General features: G+C 60.4%; 2 protein-coding genes across 3 annotated transcripts; one reads left to right on the plus strand and one right to left on the minus strand.

Moving 5' to 3' along the window:
* Nucleotide 1: 1 nt before the first annotated feature.
* Nucleotides 2-12,704, minus strand: FLII (FLII actin remodeling protein). 2 transcript variants are annotated; one of them, XM_063110706.1, is made up of 30 exons: nucleotides 12,594-12,704; nucleotides 10,861-10,971; nucleotides 10,506-10,577; nucleotides 9,243-9,323; nucleotides 8,856-8,941; nucleotides 8,574-8,735; nucleotides 8,185-8,288; nucleotides 7,652-7,827; nucleotides 7,405-7,562; nucleotides 6,928-7,012; nucleotides 6,465-6,612; nucleotides 6,152-6,285; nucleotides 5,804-6,016; nucleotides 5,386-5,565; nucleotides 4,550-4,632; nucleotides 4,352-4,426; nucleotides 4,016-4,099; nucleotides 3,751-3,922; nucleotides 3,086-3,190; nucleotides 2,812-3,003; nucleotides 2,323-2,511; nucleotides 2,065-2,204; nucleotides 1,745-1,982; nucleotides 1,478-1,632; nucleotides 1,334-1,394; nucleotides 1,120-1,248; nucleotides 933-1,039; nucleotides 738-843; nucleotides 534-599; nucleotides 2-450 (listed from the first exon to the last, which is right to left on the minus strand). In XM_063110706.1, the coding sequence occupies exons 1-30, from the start codon at nucleotides 12,654-12,656 to the stop codon at nucleotides 316-318; spliced, it is 3,810 nt and encodes a 1,269-aa protein (XP_062966776.1). In that variant the 5' UTR covers nucleotides 12,657-12,704; the 3' UTR covers nucleotides 2-315. The 2 variants fall into 2 exon arrangements, with proteins under 2 accessions (XP_062966776.1, XP_062966775.1); XM_063110705.1 differs by having other exon boundaries at nucleotides 6,152-6,288.
* A 1,451-nt stretch (nucleotides 12,705-14,155) lies between these two features.
* MIEF2 (mitochondrial elongation factor 2) lies at nucleotides 14,156-19,539 on the plus strand. Its single transcript, XM_063110714.1, has 4 exons — nucleotides 14,156-14,318; nucleotides 16,564-16,717; nucleotides 16,931-17,129; nucleotides 17,583-19,539. Exons 2-4 carry the CDS (start codon nucleotides 16,571-16,573, stop codon nucleotides 18,668-18,670), a joined length of 1,434 nt encoding a protein of 477 aa, XP_062966784.1. The 5' UTR covers nucleotides 14,156-14,318; nucleotides 16,564-16,570; the 3' UTR covers nucleotides 18,671-19,539.
* Nucleotides 19,540-19,608: the final 69 nt, after the last annotated feature.

Genomic DNA, 19,608 nt, shown 5'->3' on the forward strand with positions numbered 1-19,608 from the left:
ATTTTTAATATTGAAAATAAAAGCATTTAATATCTCTTAAAGGGCAACTATATCTGCTTTATCCCTGGCAGGAGAGGGGGCTTCACACGTGTGCACACACTGTGGAGGGAGTCCAACTTTGCAGACCCCCTGAGGGTACCCATCAGGGTCACCCCCATCGGTGCTGCTTGGGGCTGTGTGCTGCTGGGGACTGTGGCACTGAGGTTGGCCGGAGCAGGGACTGTTTCCTGCACACATTCTCTGCTTGCAGGTGGTGGACAGAGGGCCCCTTCCTCTTCCTCACTTGGGGCTTGGGGCCGCGACAGGGGCGCTACCCTAGGCCAGGGCCTTGCGGAAGGCACCCCAGGCGTGGAAGCAGCGTGTGAAGGCATGTTGCTCATTGCCCTTGCGGACCAGGCGCAGGCGGCGGGGCTGCTCATGCTCTTTAGATCGCAGGTGCTGGATGTACACCTGGTGGGCAAGGACAGTGAGCAGCGGGTGACTTTCCACACCTGGTGGCCCAGCCTCAGCCTCAGCCTCCCCTCCCGGCTCACCTGGCAGGCCTTCAGACTTAGTTTGATCTCCACCTGGCTTGTCTGGGTTCCCACCCACATGTAGACCTGTGGGGACACGGGAAATGGCAACATGGGTGACTCAAGAACACTCCCCTTCTTCTGGTCCCAGAACTCCCATTTACAAATGGGAGCGCTCCTCCTTGAATAGGCAGGATCAGTGTGTGTGTGGAGGGAGGGGTTTACCTCTCGGCCATTGTCTAGCAACATGATGTCATCATCTGCCAGGTCATCTTGGCAAAAGTCACAGCACTTCTCAGTCACTGCGAAGTAGCCCTTTTCGTTGGAGCACCTGGGGGTCAAGATGAGGCTAAGAGTCACAAGCTGCAAGGCCAGGACTGAGGAGGAAGCTGGGGGAGGGGTCAGGGCCCTGGCCCTCACCGGAAGAGCCGAGTGTGCTTCATGTATTCGGCGTCATCGTCATAAGGCTTCTGTGCTCCGATGCCCACCCAGAAGAAGTTCTCCGGCTCCTCGCCTTCGTTGATGACCTGAGGGAAAAGGGCCAGTCCAGCCCCAGGCCCCTGCCTGCCCTGGCTCACCTACCAGTTCACCCACCCACCACGGTCACCTGCTTGCTGTAGGAGGCATCAAACATGGTGTTCAGGATGTCTTCTGCCAGCTTGGCTTCATCAGGGTCTGATGCCCGGCCCACCCAGGCATACACAATGCCTTGGTTGTCCTCACTCTCAAAAGGAACCTAGAGAGCATGCAGGGGGTTCGGATCAGCTCCAGCCCTATCCCACCACCGTGATCCACCCTTCCAGCTTGCACCCACACCCCACCTTGAGGATGAAGCAGAACTCAGAGTTCAGGAGGCTGGAGTCAGTGTTGATCTGGATGCACCTAGGGGAGGGGTGGGGTGTCAGCAGGGAGTCAGGACCTGCTCCCTGACCCTGCCTGCCACCGCATACCCCCCAGCCAGGCACCGGGTGCAGAAGGCACTGCCGTTGGTACGAATCTGGTAGAGGCTCGGTTGCAAGGTGCCCTGGGCCACCTTCCTCTTGCCTCGGTGGATGATAAACTTTCTCTTGAAATGGGACAGAAACTTGGGGTTCTCCTGCTGCTGCGTCATGCGTACCACCTGGAGGCGTGGAAGGGTCAGAGTCTGAGGGCCCAGTCTTTCCTGGGTCCCCACCACACCCCTGCACTGCTTCGGGGGTGTGGCCTGAGCTCGCGGGGCGTGGCCAGCGCACCTCCAGCTTGCCGGGGAAGAGGCTCTCGAACTTCTTCTGCAGGCTGAAGGTGAAGGTGAGCCAGCCCATGTTGGAGGCCTCGCGGCCTTGCCAGAAGTACACGATGCACTGGAAGTCCTCCTCGGGCTGCTTCTCCTCCGCCTCGGCCGCTGCCTCCTCGCATTCTTTACCCTCGGCCCCGGTCTTCTCCTTGTCTTCCTTTTTCTCCTCCTCCTCGTACTCCACGGGTACCCAGTACCTGCGGGGTTGGAGGGCTGTGAGCAGGGAAGGCGGGGCAGCCCCAGGGTTGGGGCCCTGGAGGGGAGGCGTGCTGGCAGCACCTGCAGAGGAAGACGTAGCAGTCCTGCGTGTAGAAGTGGCCGAACTCCTCCTCGGGCAGCCGCGCGAACTTCTTGCCCTCCAGCACGAAGCCCTCCATACCGTCCAGGTCCTCGTTCCATTCCTCCATCAGCTGCTCCGCCTGCAGGCGGCAGGGATGCGCCGGCTCAGCGCACAGGCTCCACCCCACCCAGACCCCGCCCCGTGCCCGGGCTCCACCCTGCCCCGGGCCCCGCCCCCAACCCCAAGCCCCGCCCCACCTCGGCCAGCGCCATGGGCGGCTGCCGCGGCAGGAAGAGCGCGGTGAGGTCCGCCTTCATCTGGTCTTTCTTCTCGGCGTCGCGCTTCACCTTCCCCGACAGGCCCGGGCTCTGCAGCACGGCCTCCGCGTTGCGCGTGTAGTCCACCGTCAACACGTCGTCCCAGTTCTTGAACTTGGCCTTGAACACCTGCAGGGGAGGGGGAAGCCATGAACTAGACAGGGGTCACGCAAGGTGAAGGTTAGGGTCCGAGGAGGTGGAGCCAAGCCTGAGGTAGAGGGGCGGGGCCTGGGGGGCGTGGTGTGGGGCGGGGCCCGGGGCGGGCCTAGGAAGCAGAAGTGGGGAGGGAGGTTGCAGAGGGGGCGGTTCGTTCCTCAGAGAGGCAGCAGGCTTGGGCCCAGCCCTGTAGGGCAGGAACCGAACCAGAGGATCAGGGCACAACAGGGTCTGCAGATCCGTGGGGAAGCGGCTCCGGAGCAGGGATCGCACCTGCGCCTCGGTGCCTTCCAGGCATCGGCTGACCGTGGCGTGGCGTGGCCGGTGCATCATTCCGCACAGCTCCTGGCCCAGCTTGAGCGCGGCGGCGCGCACCAGGCGCGGAGACTTGCGGCCGAGCCAGATGAACACGTCGGACCAACAGTCTAGGATGTACACGCACCGCGTGTCCAGCAGGCTCTGCAGCTGCCGGACCGGAAGCTGGGAGTCAAGGCCTGGCCATCGGGGAGGGACCCTGGCTCCCGCGCCCTCCTCCCGCGCATCTCACCAGCCGCATGCCTGGCATCAGCTCCACCTTGGGCCGCTTCTTATGTTCCACGGACAGCCTGTAGTTGATCTGCGGCAGCTCCAGGTAGCCCAGGCCCAGGCCCACCTGGCAGGAAGAAGAGATAGATAGGCATGACAGGGGTGAGGTCTGGGGACAGCAGCCTCACCCACAAGAGCCACCTGATTTGGAGTCTGGCCCCTGCCCTAGTGAGGCTCACTGCCCGCTCCTCTCTGGAACTGTTTCCCCCTTTCATCCTGAGGTCGTTTTAAGGACATCCTAACAGTGCAAAGGCTCTTAAATGGTGCTTTCCCTGCCTGCCTTCTCCAGGTCCTTAATGTCATTTCTAATTCTCTAATTTGTTCCTTTCCTGCTCACAAGACCCCAAGGCTTCAGGTCACCCACAGAATTAAGGCCAGGTTCCCAGCCCTGGCACCCAGGCACTTCTGAGACCCCCTCCAGCTGCACCTTCCTGGAAACACGTGCACTCACACTATTTCTCAAAGCCAGCCTCCAGACCTTTGCTGAGGCTGTTCCTTGCCCAGAAGGTGGCACCATCTCCACACCAAAGTCCAGATGGAGCCCACAGCCACCACAGTGCTGCCTAACCCATCCCCCAACAGGCTGGTAAAGTCAGGCTGGCCCTGCACCTCGACATCACCGCTCACCTTGTACAGCTTGGGCTGGGGTGGCCAGAAGTCATCAGGCACGTGCCTCTTGATCTCAGAGGGCTCCCCACCCATCACCTCCCAGAACTCTGGGGGCTCCTGGCCCTGCACCAGCAGCGTGATCTCCGCCTTCCCTTTGCGATCGTTCTTATTAATTTTCTCTGCAAAGAGCCTGAGGGCAGGATACAAAGTCCGCATAAAGGCCTGCACTCCTTCTTAGGTGACGACTTTCCCTTGCACAAAACCCCCCATGACATCCTTGTACCTGGCTTTGGTGGTGCTACTCAGCGTGGCCTGGGCCCCTCGCCACACATAGATATCCAGTCCTCGGTCCAGCAGGAAAACAAACCTGGACAGCAGGGGGCAGGAAGGAGCTGTGATGGGCATGGGGCAACGACTGACCTCACCAAAAAAAAAAAAAACCTCATTATGGGATTTTTGCTCCCCTTTCTGGGTAGGCCTCAGGGACTTTCCACCAAACTCTGTGAGACCGGAGTTTAAAGGGTTGCTAGAGTGCCTCATGCACGAGGCCCAAACCTGCTCCACTGGTGGGGAGCAGGCTGAGGGTCAGGTACCCCCACCTCATATCACAGGAACTCACCCTGGGTCCAGGGAGGCCCCCTTGAGGGGCACAGGCTCCAACTTGATGTTCTTTTTCCCATACACGCGGTACATCCTGGGGGCCAGGGCAGAGTGGCTCAGTGTGAGCATCAAAGGGTGGATTTACCCCGAATAGCCTCCCTCCAACCCTTCCCAGCAGAGTCCAGGTCAGTGCCACCCACCCCACACACACCCTCACCTGGTGACGTAGTGCGTATCCTCTACAGTGTAGAAGCCACTGGCTGTGCCACCCTCAATGTAGGAGATGTCGTTGTCAAACACCTGTGTGAGGGTGTGGCTCTTCATCATTGAGCTGCCCCCCCCCCCAAACCACTTGTCGGGCATGGTACACAGTTGCTACAGGTGAATCGCGTGCTACAAATCCTTGATGATGTCAAAAAAAAAAATTAAGACCTCTGCCTATAATACAAGGGTAAGCACACATGGGGCGTTGGAACATACAAAAATTGGAATACGTTCACTCGGGTGCACGGAGATGCGTGCAGCGTGTTTAGACGTGTGTGTATCGGTACAGGAGCAAGCGAGTTTATGGAAGAACGCAAACGGGTGAATCTGGGTAAAATCGCAGAGGGCATATGTGTCTATGCATAACCCGCTGGCAGGGCAGGCTGCTTGCTAACCCAGCTCAGGGGTTTATTCAAGACTGTACCCCATCCCCACCTCCTGGGCACCCAGTTTTTGTCCCTGCTCCCTAACCGCTATTAGCCCCAGCTGCCCACCTCTCTAGGCCACACCCCTTTGGCACAGCTTCCGGTTGGTCCAACTCTCCACCCTAACCTGCCCCTTTATCCTCCAGCCCCACATTCCAGACCTGTCCTCCAATGACTAGGCTTTGGTGACCTTTGGCCTAACCAGTCTCCCCGAGCTGGCCCTGCCTCCTGCCTGAGGTCCCACTCATCATCCTTGACCCTACCACCTCTGGCCTCAGCTCCCCCCCAAGCCCCCCAGACCCATCTGCCTGCCTTGGGGCACGCCCCTCTCTGCCTACCCTCCTCCCCCTCCATGGGCTGGCACCTGCAGGAACTCCTGGCTCTCATCACCCATCTCCTCTCGCACAGTGCGACACTCGGCACCCAGGTAGTTGCGCAGGTTGACGGCGTGGATGGCAGAGCAAGCCTTCTTGTCAAGTGTGGCCTCCCCACCGATCCAATAGTAGATCTCCCAGCTCAGGGAGCCGCTGTCGTCTAGAAAGGTCTGGGAGCCAAGCCACAGGCCACATCAGCCTTTGCTGGGCCCATCCTGGCTTCCTGGCTGCCCCTGAGAGTCATAGGCATCGACCCTGGACGGGTGGCACTGCCACCTGGTCCACCTCCACCCAGCCTGCCCACCTCCCACCCTGCCTCACTGAACAAAACTATGGAACTGGGGACTCTGAGCCACCTAAGATGGGGACAGTGGGGCCACGTGGCCCCTTCACAGTGTCGGCCCTCACCTTGAGCACGATGTAGCAGTCGGCCTCATAGAACTTGCCATGGAACGCTTCCTCCACCAGCACAGGCATGAAGTTCTCAATCTGCCAAATGGTCAGGCCGGGCAGCTGGCCCACGTCTTCCGTGAAGAACTCAGAGTAGTCAAGGCGTGGTTTCTCCAGGCCCTGGTCCCAGCGCCGCACCTTCCCCACGGGGGCCCGGGCGTCTATGCTTTCCTGGGGCACAGTCACAGTGCACAGCTTGACTCTGCAAAGCCACTCAGGCTGCTCTTTTTACTTGCCACCCACCTCAGGGCCTTTACACGGGCCACTCTCTCAGGCCGGGGCCCCTGCCCTCCTGGCCTGGCTTACCTCCTGCTTTTTGTTCTTTTCCTGAGCCACATCTGACATGCCCTTCAGCACCTGCTTGGCCTGGTCATCCTGCGCTGAGTCCTTCCGCCTCCGTAGCCGCATCTTGCGAGCCAGAGGGTCTTTGGGCCCACTCCCTGCTTAGGGGAGGGGCAAACAGCTGCGGCCCGGCTGGGCCCCCAGCTCAGGCATCCAGCCAGTGAGGGGCCAACCTCATTACCCAGGGTCCAGAGAGCTGAATCCCTCCCAATTTATAGATGAGTAAGTTGAGGCCCAGAGGAGCCCCAGCTCCGAGGCCATACCTGCCCCTACTCACCAGCTGCTGCCGCAGCCACTGTGGCAGGGGAGGCTCCCGCCAGCCGCAGCTGGTTCTGCAGTGAGAAGTCAATGTTGTACCACTCGGCAGTTCGGTCAGCGGGCTTGGGTGGCATGACCAGGCTGGGGTTCTCTCGGACATCCAGGACCTGCCTCGTGGGGTGAGCAAAGCTGGCACTGAGGCTGGGTCCCAACCCCTGGCCACACCAAACCTGGTTTCTTACTCTTGTCTATAACTGCCAGGGCTGAGAGGCCCAGAACTGGGGCCAGGGACATGGGTTACTGTCCCACCCCCTCTGCAGCTGGTTGTGAGGCTCAAATGACACTGTCAAGTATGCTGTGTTTGCAGGCACCCGACACTGGCCACCCCTCACTCCAGGGCATGCTCCTTTGCTTGGTCTTTCTGAGGGTCTGTCCGCATGCGCCCAGCCCTCCCCGCACAGCACCGGCCCAGCTGCTCTGACCTCAATCTCCGTCAGGAAGTGGATGGCCTCCGGGAGGGTAACCAGGCGGTTCTTGTTCAGGACGAGTTTCCTTAGCTTTGGGCACCTGAAAGGACAGGGCCAGCCAGGGCCTTAGGTAGGGCCAGAGAAACGGTGGGGGAGGGAGAACAAAGGGTCCTTTGTTCTCTGCCTAAAAGACTCCTCAGAGTCAGGAGGCGTCACTAGCGGGCACTGTGACCTCTGGAAGGGTATGGACACTGCATTTCATCCTAAACTCATGTGGCACTGGGACCCTCCTGGCCTTATCCCTGGTAGTGTCCTCCCAAAGCGTGCTCTGGGGGATCTAAATTGAAAGTAGCTGGCATAGGACTAGTATCTTCACCCACAAAGGCAAATTAATCCACCTGCATTTTATACGACACACACTTGGGTTCTGGCTACAATTCTGCGATTTTCTGTGCTGTGAGCCCCCCGCTAGTCCCAGCCCTGCCATCGCACCTGCAGAGACTTTCAGGGATCAGCTCCAGGTTGTTGTTGGCAGCCATGAACTCCTCCAGGCTGGTCAGCTTGCCAATGCCCGAGGGCAGCCCATCGAAATCCAGCTTGTTGGAGTTCAGGTACAGCTTCTTCAGCTTGGTTAGCTTGCAAATGGCTGACTAGAGGGGAGCCGTGCAGCGGGCATGGTCAGGGTCAGAGCCAAGGTCAGCGGCCTACCCCCACCATTCCCCCAGGGCCCCAGACGCACAGGCAGCGAGGTGAGCTGGTTGCGGGACAGGTTCAAGGTCTCCACGTGCACCCACTGATCAATGCACAGGGACAACTCTGTGATCTGGTTGCTGCTGAGGTTGAGGCGGCGCAGGCTCGGGAGAGTGTACAGGCACTCAGGCACCCGCGTCAGGTCGTTGCAAGACAGGTCCACATCTGGGGTTTGGGGTGGAGCCCATCAGCTGGGCCCACACAGTGGGTGCCAGGGGCAGCCAGCCCAGCTCTGTCACCTCTAGGCTGTGTGGCCTCGGCAAGTGACCACCTTTGAGCTATAATTTCTCCGTTTGGAGAAACTCCTTCACATCAGGTGGGTGCAGGCATAAAGTCAGTGCTCACAATTTGACATTATTAATAGTCATCATAATAATGACAGAAATAATCATAACTTAACCATTTCGTCTTCCCTCTGAGAAGTGGTCCAAGAAGCAGGGTTCAACCTCCTTCATTCATGAGGAAGCCAGGGAGCCCAGAGGGAAGCCGGAACTAAGGGGGTCACCCAGGGACTGCTCCCACCTGCAAGGTTGCTCAGGCCCTCCAGGCTGGTGGGGAGGTTGCTCTGGGTGCGCTGGGTGTTCCGCAGGTGCAGGGTCTGCAGAGCCGTCATAGCTGGGAGCTGCCTGCCAGGGGACATGAGTGGTCAGGGCCAGGATCAGGGCTCACCTAGGGGGTGTCAAGGGTGGGGCTTGGAGGGGCAGGCCCAAGAACATGGGGCCCAGAGGGCAGGCTTATGGCCATGTCTGCACGAGGGAAAGCCAAGGGCGGCTGCAAGGGCAGGATAGATGGGAGGACAGGACAGAGTGGGGTATGGCAGGCCAGGGCCTGAGAGGCGCAGCCTACACAGGAGGGATGGGGTGTGGCTGGGCCTAAGGCTCTAGGCGGGATTCCCCGGGATTGGCACCCACCGGAGCTGTGCATGCAGCAGAGGGTTCCCATTGAGCACGAGTGTCTGCAGGTGCACCAGGCGGCGCAGCTGTGGGGGCAAGCTCTCTAGGCGGTTCTCGCTGAGGTCCAGGTATAGTAGGTCGGTGAGGTTGATGAAGAGCTGGTTGGGGATGGTGTCAATGCTGCAGGCAGATGAGAGGTGGGGACTGCCTGAGTCAGTGCCAGACACCCGCCCCAGGACCTGCTGGTCCCTGCTGTGGGCCCCCACCCCCACCCTGAGCCCTGCCCAGCTGGAGCAGCACCTGTTGTGGCTGAGGTTCAGCACCAGCATGTTCTTGGCATTCTCCAGCTCCCGTGGGCACTCCGTCAGCTGGTTGTAGCTCAAGTCCTGGGCAGAAAGGGCAAAGCCCAGGTCAGGGGTGTCCCCACCCCCCTAGGCCTCTGCCAGGCTCAGGGATCAGGTGGGGCACTAAGGAGGAAGTGAGTGAGGGGATTTCAAGGCCAAACGGAGACAGCTGGAACCCTGGAAGGGTGCCTGGGTTAGTGACCTCAGGCAAGGCACTGCCCACTCTAAGCCTCAGTTTCCCTATCTGTAAAGTGGAATAACAATGGCGCCAGGGACTGTTGTAGTGAGTGGGCACTGAGTGGTTGGGCCAGCATAGGGACCAGGTGGGTGGGTAACCACTGACCAGGACTGAGAGGTCATCCAGCTTGAAGATGTTATCAGGGACTCCGGAATTCTTCAGGCTATTAGCTCGAGCCACGATGGCCTGAGGATAAACCATAAGAGTCCATGATTCTTGGCTGCTACCCCCAGGAAGAAAGAGAGGCCAGGGATGGACACCTCCTCAGGAAGCCCACCCGAGGCCTGAGTGCTCTCCCACCCCTGCCTTTTGCTCACACGGTCCTTCCGCCTGGTGGGCTCTTCGTATCCTTCAGGTGAACTCCTATTCACACCTCAAAGCCCAGCTCAAATGCGCCCCAGGGTCCAGAACAGGGCCCTCAAGGAATCTTTCTGATCAAACAATCCCTCTTCTTAATTCCAGAAGGCAAGATAGGGATGTAGCTGAGTCAGGGTTTTCAGAACAGAGGGAGAGGGTTGGATCGAACAGAAATCAGAGTGTGGACGGAGAGAAAGCATGCTTTCTCTCCCATTAGGGCTGAAACCTCCTCAGGCTACAGACATACGTGAAGTTCAGGGGGGAGAGAGGACAGGGCCAGGGAATGGTGCCGTCACTGCAAGTGACAATCACAGAAGCAGGAGCCTGATGCTTCTCCAGCCCTGATGTCTGTGCGGTGCCATACTGCTGCTCTGCGGGGTCATTGTCGACCCTCCCAACCACCCTATTTGCAGATGAGGCCCAGGAAGAGGCAGGGACTTGTCCCAGATTTGAACTCGATGAACCCAAGTCCAGAGGCTGTGCCCTTAACACCTCAGGACCCCAGCCTTGGATGGGACAACTCTCGCTGATGCCCATAGGGTCTAACCAGGGGCCTAGTGTTCTGGTATGTCAGACCACCCTCCCAGCCAAATCCCACCCAACGCCAGCTGTGCTGCTGCCTGCCTGTGTGACCTTGGGCAAGTGACCTGACTCTGTGGCCAAGTTTCCTCATCTGTAAGGTCAGGAGCATATGAAAAAGTTCACAAAGAGTAGTTGGAACAGAGCTCAGCCTGTATTGGCTCCTATCATAGTTGTTGTGCAAAATAGGTGGTGGGACTTTAAGTGTTTTTTTACCTTTTTCCCCACAGAATTCTCTGGTCCACATGGGTTACTGTACACAGTGTTGTATCCTCTTGCAACAAGAGGGCCTTTTCTGTGACACCTGGGACCCTGAGCCTGACACAGAGGTGGGCAGATGCTGGCCCAGCCTGGGGTCTGGTCTTACCATCATGTCCCCAGCCAGACTCCGGTCCCCACCACAAGCCTAGTGACCTCCTGGCCAGCACTTACCCGCAGAGATGGCAGGCTGGACAGCTCCCCATGAAGCGTGGTCAGGCTGTTGTGGCTCACAGACAAGTGCTCCTGGCCGGGATAGGAGAGCAGAGACTCAGCGGGGTGGGTGGGGTGTCCACAGTGCACCTGCCACCACAGCTGTGCACCATCCAGGAGGACCCTTGGCCACACCAGCCCAGGCCACCTCTGCAGCCTCCCTCCCTCACAGACCTGGCCTCTTCTTGCACACCTCCCAGGACAGGTGCTTACCCCCTTTGCCTTCTTTCTCTTCATCATCTGCCGTCTGCACAGGCATGCCACCTGGCCCAGCCCCAAACATAGGGACCCTCCCTGCCTGCCCAAAGCCCCTTACCAGCTTCTGCAGGGCGGCCAGCTCCTCCGGCAGGTAGCAGAGGCCTGTGCGGTTCAGCTTCAGCCATCGCAGGCTGGTCATGGCCTTGATGTTCTCAGGGAAGTAGCCACCCTGGGGAGAGGTCATGGTGAGGCTGGTCTGGGAGAGCAGCGTCCTTGCTCTATGGCCCCCACTGCCCACAGCAGCCTTTGGGGAGCAACAGGGCTGACTCTCGCTGGAGTGAGGCGCTGAACGGGGCACTTCGTCACTCTGTACCTCAATTTCTTCACCCATAAAACAAGACTGATAAAAGCTCCCATGCAACAAAAGTGTTGGCCTAAGATTGTCTCTCCTGGACTCCGAGCACCAAGAGGGCCAGGACAAAACTGGCTTGTTTCAGGTGACATCCCAGCATCCGCTTTGTGTTGGCTCAGCTCAATTCCTTCTGCTGGAATTCCAGGCCCTGTTGGACTGCCAGCGTTGGGGGTTCCCCCCTGAACCTCTGCTAAGGCCCCCAGTGCCCCTACCCTGACATCAGCATACAAGCTGTTCCTGGCTGGGTCCAAACCCCACAGTGCAGCAGCCCCAGCTCCCCACCTTGCATGGACATAGTCCCCTTCACTCAATCCCCATACTCAGTGACCACCTCACCACCCAGCCTGGTGGCACGCAACCTGGGGCAGCATGTGCCTTCAGTGCCCTCAGCTGGTGTCCCTTTCCCTCTATGGTCACATTCCTGGCTGGTGACTCAGACTCAGTCCAGAGAAGACACATGGAGACCCCAGGTAAGGGGTGGGGATGGGGGCAAGGGAAAGGGTGTGGCATCTGTGCATGGGGTCAGTGTAGGAGGAACCTGCCTGCCTCCTCAGCCTAAAGTGACCCCAGCCAGAGTCTGCCCATCACCCACCCCTGCCACCTGACTCTCCAGCCCACTCTCCCCTGCCCTCCGCCTCTGCCTCCCCTTTGGTCCCAGCTCTGCCACCTCACCCTCATTCTTTTTTTTGGCAGCTGGCTGGTATAGGGACCCGAATTGGTGACCTTGGTGTTAGAAGGCTGCGCTCTAACCAACTGAGCTAACCTGCCAGCCCTGCCCACCTCATTCTTGACTCCCTAGACCCGTCCCCCTTCCCCACCAACTGGTAGCGTGGGGTGGGCTGGGCTCCGGCTCCTTGTCTCCCAGGTCTATCAGTTCTGCAGCTGCTCAGACAGCTGCCCCCGGAGTCGCCCACCTGCCTGACACTCTCCGTGCCAACACATGTCACTACATCCCGTGCATCCAGGAGGGCTATTTTTAAGCCTCTCACCGGTTGAGAAAACCCAGGCTCCGCGAGGGGAAATGACTTGCCCCAAACCACACAGGGCGGAGGTGGAGGTGGCGGGGCCAGGGCAGCGATGAGTCGGCTGCAGGCCCGCCCCTGGGCAGCAGGGCGGCGCGGCCAGCCCTGAGTCAGGGGCCGGCTTGTGCGTGTGACCTCACAGGGGCGGGGAGGCTCGCCGACCCCCCGGCCACCCTCCGGCCGAGCGGAGCACGGGGACACAGGGGAGGGGCTCCCAGCCGGGCCCCCCGCGCGACCCCGAGCCCACGCGTCCGCTCCGGGCCCGCCAGCCTCCGTCTTGCCGTCCGTCCGGGCAGCGGAGGCCCGGGAGGAGCCGCGCCCGCCCCGCCCGCACCCCCGGCGGCGCGCGGGGCCCGGCGCGGGCGCGGCAGGAAGGGCGGGCGTGGAGGGGGCTCGGCGGCCGCCCGGTCGGCTCACCTTGAAGTCGTTGCCGCTGAGGTCCACGCCGCGCACGAACGGCAGCACCCCGGTGGCCTCCATGGCGCCGCGCTCGCTGCCGGCTCGGGCCGGGCGCGGGGGCGGTCCCGGGAGCCGCGGGCTGGGCCAGCGCCGGCCCCGCCCCTTTAACCCGCCCGCGCCCGCCCCGCTCCGGTAGGCGCCGGCCGCCGCGCCGCGGTGGGGGCCGGGGGCCTCTCGCGGGCCTCGGTTTCGCCGCCTGCTCGGTGACCGCAGAGGCCTCGAGGAGTCCGAGCACCCTCCGTGCTCGCGCGGGAGGCTTCCGCAGCCTCCGGGCTGAAGTCCCAGCGTCCCCAGGGCAGCCCCGACCCTGCTGCTGCAGGGGGAGTGACCCCGGGAGTGGTTCTGGAGCCGGGTCCGCGGGCGCAAGGGCCCCGGGACTGTGTGCGTGGCGGGTGGTGGCCGCGAGACGTGGGTCCTCGCGCTCCTGCTGCTGGCCTCAGTTTTCTCATATGTGAGATGCGTCCTAAGGCTGTCGCCGGAGCAAATGCACATGGCAGGCGCTCAGGAGCTGGCAGATCTCACACTGAGCCCTCCGTATCCGCAGGTTCCCGAAGATACTAGGGACTGCGCTGGCCGCCAGACTCGGTGGGTCAGAACCGGTGTGATAATACCAAGGTCCGGGGTTCAATCCCCGTACCGGCCAGGCGCCCCCAAAAAACAACTTTGGGAAAAAGCAATAAAAAATAATACAATAAAAGATGATACGAATTAAAACAACACCATGCAACAACCGCCTACGTAGCGTTCACACCGCGTTAGGCACCGTCAGTACAGCAATGGAGACGTGATTTGAAGTCTGTGGCAGGGTGTGCCTGAGTTCTTTGCAAATGCTGCAGCCGCTTTATCTACCAAAGCGGAGCTTTTGGCACCCACGGAAGTGCTGGAGCCACGGACGACTGTGCACTTCCGCTTAGTGTCAACTCTCCCTGGTCTGTTCATTTATTTGTTTGGTCGTGCTCCCCCTGCCCCCAAGGAAAGCTCCAGAAGAGACGCGTCCATCCGTTTCAGCCCATACTGTTCAGGGCTGTCCCACCCTGGCCGGCGCACACTAGGTCGCACGGATGTCATATGCACAACCATCCCTAGTAGAGGTGGAGGAGGTCTCGTGTCCCCATTTTACAGGAGAGAAGACTGAGGACTGGGTGGAGAATGACCCGTACAAAGTCTTACGGAGCAGGTGGCAGGGGAAAGCTCTTTCGCCACACTGTGTTCTCCGGGGCCACCAAGGAACTCTCACACCGGTGACCTAAGGTGTCGGACGTACAGGCCTTTGGGCCAGATGCCGCCTGTCAGCCCAGTCCCCGGAAGGAACGTGGGCCCGGCCCGCTTTCTCTACACCGGAGGCTCATATTACAAGCGCACACGCGTCACCACCAGCCCTGGAGGACGGCCAGTCACCGCCCGTCTCGGGTTCGGAATGCAGCGCTGCGCCTTTAAAGCCGCAGCGCCGAGGCGGGTCCCGCCCACGAGGACGCGACAGTGGCGGGGCGCGCAGTGGGCGGGGCGTGGGCGGGACGACGAGCACCGATTGGCGCCCGGCCCTGCCTGTCTGCGTGCCGCCGGGGTCAGCGCCGTCGGCGTCTGGATCTCGGGTTCTGCACGTTCCATTCCCAGGCGGGTCCGGGCTCCGGGTCCCGGCGGACCCGTTGAGTGCTCGGGTCGGGCGCTGACGCTGCGACGCAGGTACCGCTGGAGCGCGGCGGGGACCCCGGGGACACCCACCCGGACTTGGCGCGCGTTCCGGACGCAGACCGGGGGCGTGGCCCACGGTCATGGCGGGGAAGGAGGGGAAGGCTTGGGGCTCCAAGGCCGGAGTTCGAATCCCGACCCTGCTTCTCCAGTCTTGGGGACTTCACTTGGTCAGGTCCTCGGTGTCCCGTCGCCTGTGAGCCGGGCCGTAACAGGCCCACCTAGCGGCTGCCGTGCGGCCTGCTCAGCCCTGGCCCAGGGCAGGCGGGTGGGGCGGAGGAAGGAAGGACAGGCGGCACCCAGGGCCTGGCTGGAGAGTCCTCTCCCTTCCCTGAGTTGGGAGGCCATGGGTTGGAGCCTTCGCCACCCTGCCAGAGTCGGAGCCGAGTCCCAGTGTAGACAGGTGGGAGGTATTTAAAACCCTTTACACTTTGCAAAGTGGATTTATGGTCCCGCTGGGGGCGGGGCCAGTGGCAGTATTGAGTCCCATGTCACTGATGAGGAAGCTGAAACTGCTCTGGGGCCACGGTGGGTCACCCGCTGGCCTATGAACCTCCCCAGGCCAGAGCCCGGTCTTATTTTTAGTCTGGGGCGGATGGGCAGGTGTCCTGGGCTGAGTCACACAGTGCTTCAGGGTTCAGCTACTATAGGCATCTTGTCATCAGGCAACTTGGCTGTGGCAGGCGCAGCCAAGCAGGGAGGACAGAAGTCCTTGATTGCCCCGGCAGGCTGCGACCTCGTGGTCATCTGCTCTGGCCTCCCCAGCAAGGGCTCTGCCTAGTGTCTGCAAGGTGCTCTAAGCTTGTCCCGTGGTCACTCATCCCCTTCTGCTGTCAGAGCCTGAGGGCAGCCATCCACCTTGCAGAACCTGAGGCTGAGGCAGAGGCTGAGGCTTGGTGGACTGGATCCTGGTAAATACCTGCCTCCACTTCCCAAGTGCCAGTCCCCCTCAGCCGCCCACTTCAGAGCTGCTCGCTTTTTTCTTTTTTTTGCTCTGGTTGGTAATGGGATCCGAACCCTTGACCTTAGTGTTACGGGGCTGATCTTTTTTTTTTTTTTTTTTTTTTTTAAAGATGACTGGTAAGGGGATCTTAACCCTTGACTTTGTGTTGTCAGCACCACACTCTGCCGAGTGAGCCACAGGCCGGGCCGGCCCGGGGGCTGATCATTTTTAACCCTTCCTTGCCACTCCTTGTGGCATCTCATAGATGAGCAACAGGCTGGGGCTGCAGCCCCCATCTGACCTTCTCTGTTGCTTGGCCACCTGGCAGCTGAGGACACTCCTCCCACCCCCATTGTCCAGAGAGCCTTCTATTTGGGGTCTTCGTCTTTAGGGTCACCTCGCTTACTGCCCCAGCAACAGGGCTTTCACCCTCAGTTGCACACCCCACTGATGGGCGCTCCCGGCCTCCTTGGGCAGGCTGAGCCCACGCACTCTGCCTGTCCTCTGACTTTGTAGCTCTGCTTCTGGGGGCTGCTCTATCAAGATTTGGGGGGTAACTAGTCCTCTAAGCTTCACTGAGGTGCCCACTGAAGGTCCATGAGGCCCCTTGGGTGGACTGTTTGGGACCCCAAGTTGCTGGTCTTCTCTGGGCTTTAGGTTCTTCCTGAGGGGTTATCAGAGAGTGCTGTTGGGGCTGGCCAGTTAGCTCAGTTGGTTAGAGCACAGTGTTGTAACCCAAAGCCAGGGGTTTGGATCCCTGTACCAGCCAGCCACCATAAAAAAAAGAGAATGCTGCTGTGCCTGGCCCTGGTTAGAAACCGAGGGACAAGGCATCCTCTGATGACCTGGCCACGGGGCATGGGGAGGATTGATTGGACTCTCGGGGTGGATGAGAGTCTGGAAGCTTTGCAGTCGAGGATTCGAGACCTCACCACTTAACTGTATGGTTTGGCAACCTGTATATAGGGGTTAAGATGATAAGACCCCCCTCACAGGATCCTTGAGGGTGGGATTAGGGGAGATAGAGCCCCTTCTCTGACCTGCCACAGCCCTTAGGCCTTTCTGTGTGAGTTCCCCTTTTCTGGGGGTGGGTTGTTTGCAGGCTCGGGGAGGGGGCTTGGCAGCTCCCTCACCTGCTCACAAGAAACCCTGCAGATGGCCCCTTTCTCATGTGAAATTCTCAGGAAGCCCCCCTTGTGGGCTCGACTCTGTTACCCCAGCACGATTGCAGCCAGGGCCCCCTGCAAGCCTGGCTGCCCCACTCTAAGCTGTCCCCGCACCCTGGCTCTCTTACAGGCAGACCATGGCAGAATTCTCACAGAAACAGGGGAAGCGGCGTGGCGATGAGGGCCTGGGCAGCGTTGTGGACTTCCTCTTGGCTAACGCCCGCCTGGTGCTGGGCGTGGGCGGGGCTGCTGTGCTGGGCATTGCCACCCTGGCCGTGAAGCGGGTGAGGCTGGGCTGGGTCGGTCACACCTGAGGCTCCCAGAGAAATGTGACAGGGCTGGGACCCTGGGAGGGAGCGGTGGGGACTTCCCGGGCTGGCACTGGAGCCCAGGGCACCTGCTTCTTCACCCCAGCAACCTGGTTTGCTCTGCCCCTGGGCTTTTTGCTGTGGCTGTCCAGGCTTTGGATGCTCTGATCTGTGTCACTTTGCCTGCAGTTCATCGACAGAGCCACTAGCCCACGGGACGAGGATGATGCCAAGAGGGACAGCTGGAAGGAGCTGAGTCTGCTGAAGCCCACACCGCACCGACAGCCCCGGCCGCCACCGCCGCCTGCGGCTCTCAGCCAGCCCGTGTTGCCCCTGGCCCCCTCGCTCTCTGCCCCAGGGGAGTGGCACTCCTGTCCCTCTGACATGGGTAGGTCTCTCTTTGGTGGTCACATTTGGGAGCGACAGCCCAGGCTCTGCCACTGACTGACTATGTGACCCTACGCAAGTCCCTGCTGCTCTTGGGGCTCTGGACTTCTCAGATGTTTAATGGAAATCCTGTTTCTTTGCTCGCCTGCTGGAGCAAGGTGGCACTGTTATGGTGGAGAGCCTCAAATGGGGAAACTGAGGCCTGGAGAGGGGCAGGACCTGTCTCCCCACTCTGCATGAAGCTGTTTTAGCTGTAGGGCCAGGGTGTTGGGACTCTGAGACAATGAGAATTTGTCATCAAGTGCTCACTTCATGTGAGGACTTGAACTAAGTGCTTTCTCAGGTAGCCATTACAGGTGAGGAAAGTGAGGCCCAGGGATGTCACACAGCTGGTAACTGGGTAGAGTTCCCTTAACATGCTGGGGTGTTCTGACATGGCCCCTTCACTCTGCAGAGGGGCCTGCAGACGGTGCTTCTCAGACGCCAGCTCAGCTCAGCTCCCCAGCACCATTGTGCCTGACGTTCCAGGAGAAGCTGCTGGCATTCGAACGGGACCACGTAACCATCCCAGTAGCTCACGTGGCTTTGGCCAAGCAGCTGGCTGGCGACATTGCCCTTGAGCTGCAGGCCTACATGCAGAGCAAGTTCTCAGAACTGCCCTTCGGGGCGCTGGTGCCTGGCGGGCCGCTCTATGATGGGCTGCAGGCGGGGGCTGCCGACCACGTGCGTCTGCTGGTTCCGCTGGTGCTGGAGCCGGGCCTGTGGAGCCTACTGCCTGGCGTGGACACCGTGGCGAGGGACCCGCGCTGCTGGGCCGTGCGCAGGACTCAGCTTGAGTTCCGCCCCCGCGGGAGCAGCCCCTGGGACCGCTTCCTGGTGGGGGGCTACCTCTCCTCCCGCAGCCTGCTGGAGCTGCTCCGCAAGGCGCTGACTGCCTCCGTCAACTGGCCAGCCATCGGCAGCCTTCTTGGGTGCCTAATCCGGCCCAACGTGGCCTCGGCGGAGCTGCTGCTCGAGGTGCAGCATGAATACCTGGAGCTCACTTTGGCCGTGCTCGTGGTGGTCACTGGTACTGACTTCTACGACCACCACCTACTGGCCTGGCCCCTAGAGGGGCTGGCTGGGAACCTCTGGCTGCAGGACTTGTATTTGGCAGAGGCCGCCAGGCTGCGTGACCTGGATGACCGTGATGCTGGGACCCGCCGGCGGCTGCTGCTGCTGCTCTGTGCTGTCTGTCGTGGCCACCCAGCCCTGGAGAGGCTGGATCGGGGCCATCTGACCCAGGTAGTTCTGCATCTGGGGGAGGAGGATGTGGACTGGGCCGAGGAGGCCTTGGGCGAGCGCTTCCTGCAGGCCCTGGAACTGCTCATTGGCAGCCTGGAGCAGGCCAGCCTACCCTGCCACTTCAACCCCAGCATGAACCTCCTCAGCAGCTGGAGCGAAGAGGACATTGACAACATTGGCTACATGTTGTACAGTGGTCTACAGGCTCCCGAGAGCCTTCTCCAGGTGGATGGGGATAGGTGGCCAGCACGTTTCTGATTGGTATATGTGTGGGCTATGGTCACCAGTATCCCTGAGCCCAAAGATCTTGGGTTACTGCCACCTGAGCATGGCTGGGCTGTCTTGGCAGCTTGAAGGACCAGCCACTCTCACCGGCGTCCCCTCAGCACTTCGGGGCCAACCCAGGACCCTGGGCTCAGTCCATCATCACCAGCAGTGACTCCACTGATAGAATGTGGCTTTGCCGTCCTAGACAGGTTGAAGGCCAGCTCCGTGTTTCTGCCAAGAGAGTGACTCACACTTTCCTCGGGCTCCAGCTCCAGGCACCTTGAGGCAGCTAGTGCCTGGTAAGGGTCATGCGTGTTCTGTTGCCAGGGCTGGAGTCACCTGGTTTGTGTCTTGGCTGTTGAGGGATGGCGTCGTCCCGCTGTCTGCTATGTGTGTGGTCTTCTTGTTGAGCTCTCCTTGAGCACTGGCTCAGGAATCTGTCTTACTGCCCACCTGATACCTCAGGGGAAGGCCTCTTTCCCTCCAGCTGGGTGAGTTTTGTCTTCAGGCAGCAGAGGCCCTGGGAGAGCCCCTTCCTCACTGGGGGACCTGAGGCTCTCTGCTGCCTGCCTTGCCTCAGCCAAGGGCATACCATGTGGCTTCTTCTAGGCCCTGCTGGAGAGTGGAGGACGTGTCCCTCCTGGAGAGGCTGGTGCACAGACCTGGCCTCTGCAGCATGCTAAAATGAGCTGCTCTCAGCTGATGTCTGTACTCTGACTTTGAAGCCTGGAAGTAGTAACGGGGTTAGGGGAGGGAGAGTCCGCCTCCCCTCACAGGGGCCCTCCTGTCTTTGGTATCTTTCCCGCTGAAACAAAGCTATGACTTGAAGAATGAATGGGAATAAAAGGAAAAAATTCTCACATCTGTGTAACTCATGCTGGGTAAGAGTCTTGGTGCTCTCAGACGCAGCTGTTGAGAGTTTTCTGAAA

This window comes from Cynocephalus volans, chromosome 10, assembly GCF_027409185.1.
Source record: "Cynocephalus volans isolate mCynVol1 chromosome 10, mCynVol1.pri, whole genome shotgun sequence".
Classification (NCBI taxonomy): Eukaryota; Metazoa; Chordata; class Mammalia; order Dermoptera; family Cynocephalidae; genus Cynocephalus; species Cynocephalus volans.

Coding starts and splice junctions, on each gene's coding strand:
- MIEF2 (XM_063110714.1), top strand. CDS start 16,571: ATGGCAGAATTCTCACAGAAACAGGGGAAGCGGCGTGGCGATGAGGGC. Junction 16,718..16,930: donor CCACCCTGGCCGTGAAGCGG/GTGAGGCTGGGC, acceptor CTTTGCCTGCAG/TTCATCGACAGAGCCACTAG. Junction 17,130..17,582: donor CTCCTGTCCCTCTGACATGG/GTAGGTCTCTCT, acceptor TTCACTCTGCAG/AGGGGCCTGCAGACGGTGCT.
- FLII (XM_063110705.1), bottom strand. CDS start 12,656: ATGGAGGCCACCGGGGTGCTGCCGTTCGTGCGCGGCGTGGACCTCAGC. Junction 4,633..5,385: donor AGAGCCAGGAGTTCCTGCAG/GTGCCAGCCCAT, acceptor ACCCTCACACAG/GTGTTTGACAACGACATCTC. Junction 3,191..3,750: donor CCCAGCCCAAGCTGTACAAG/GTGAGCGGTGAT, acceptor TCTTCCTGCCAG/GTGGGCCTGGGCCTGGGCTA.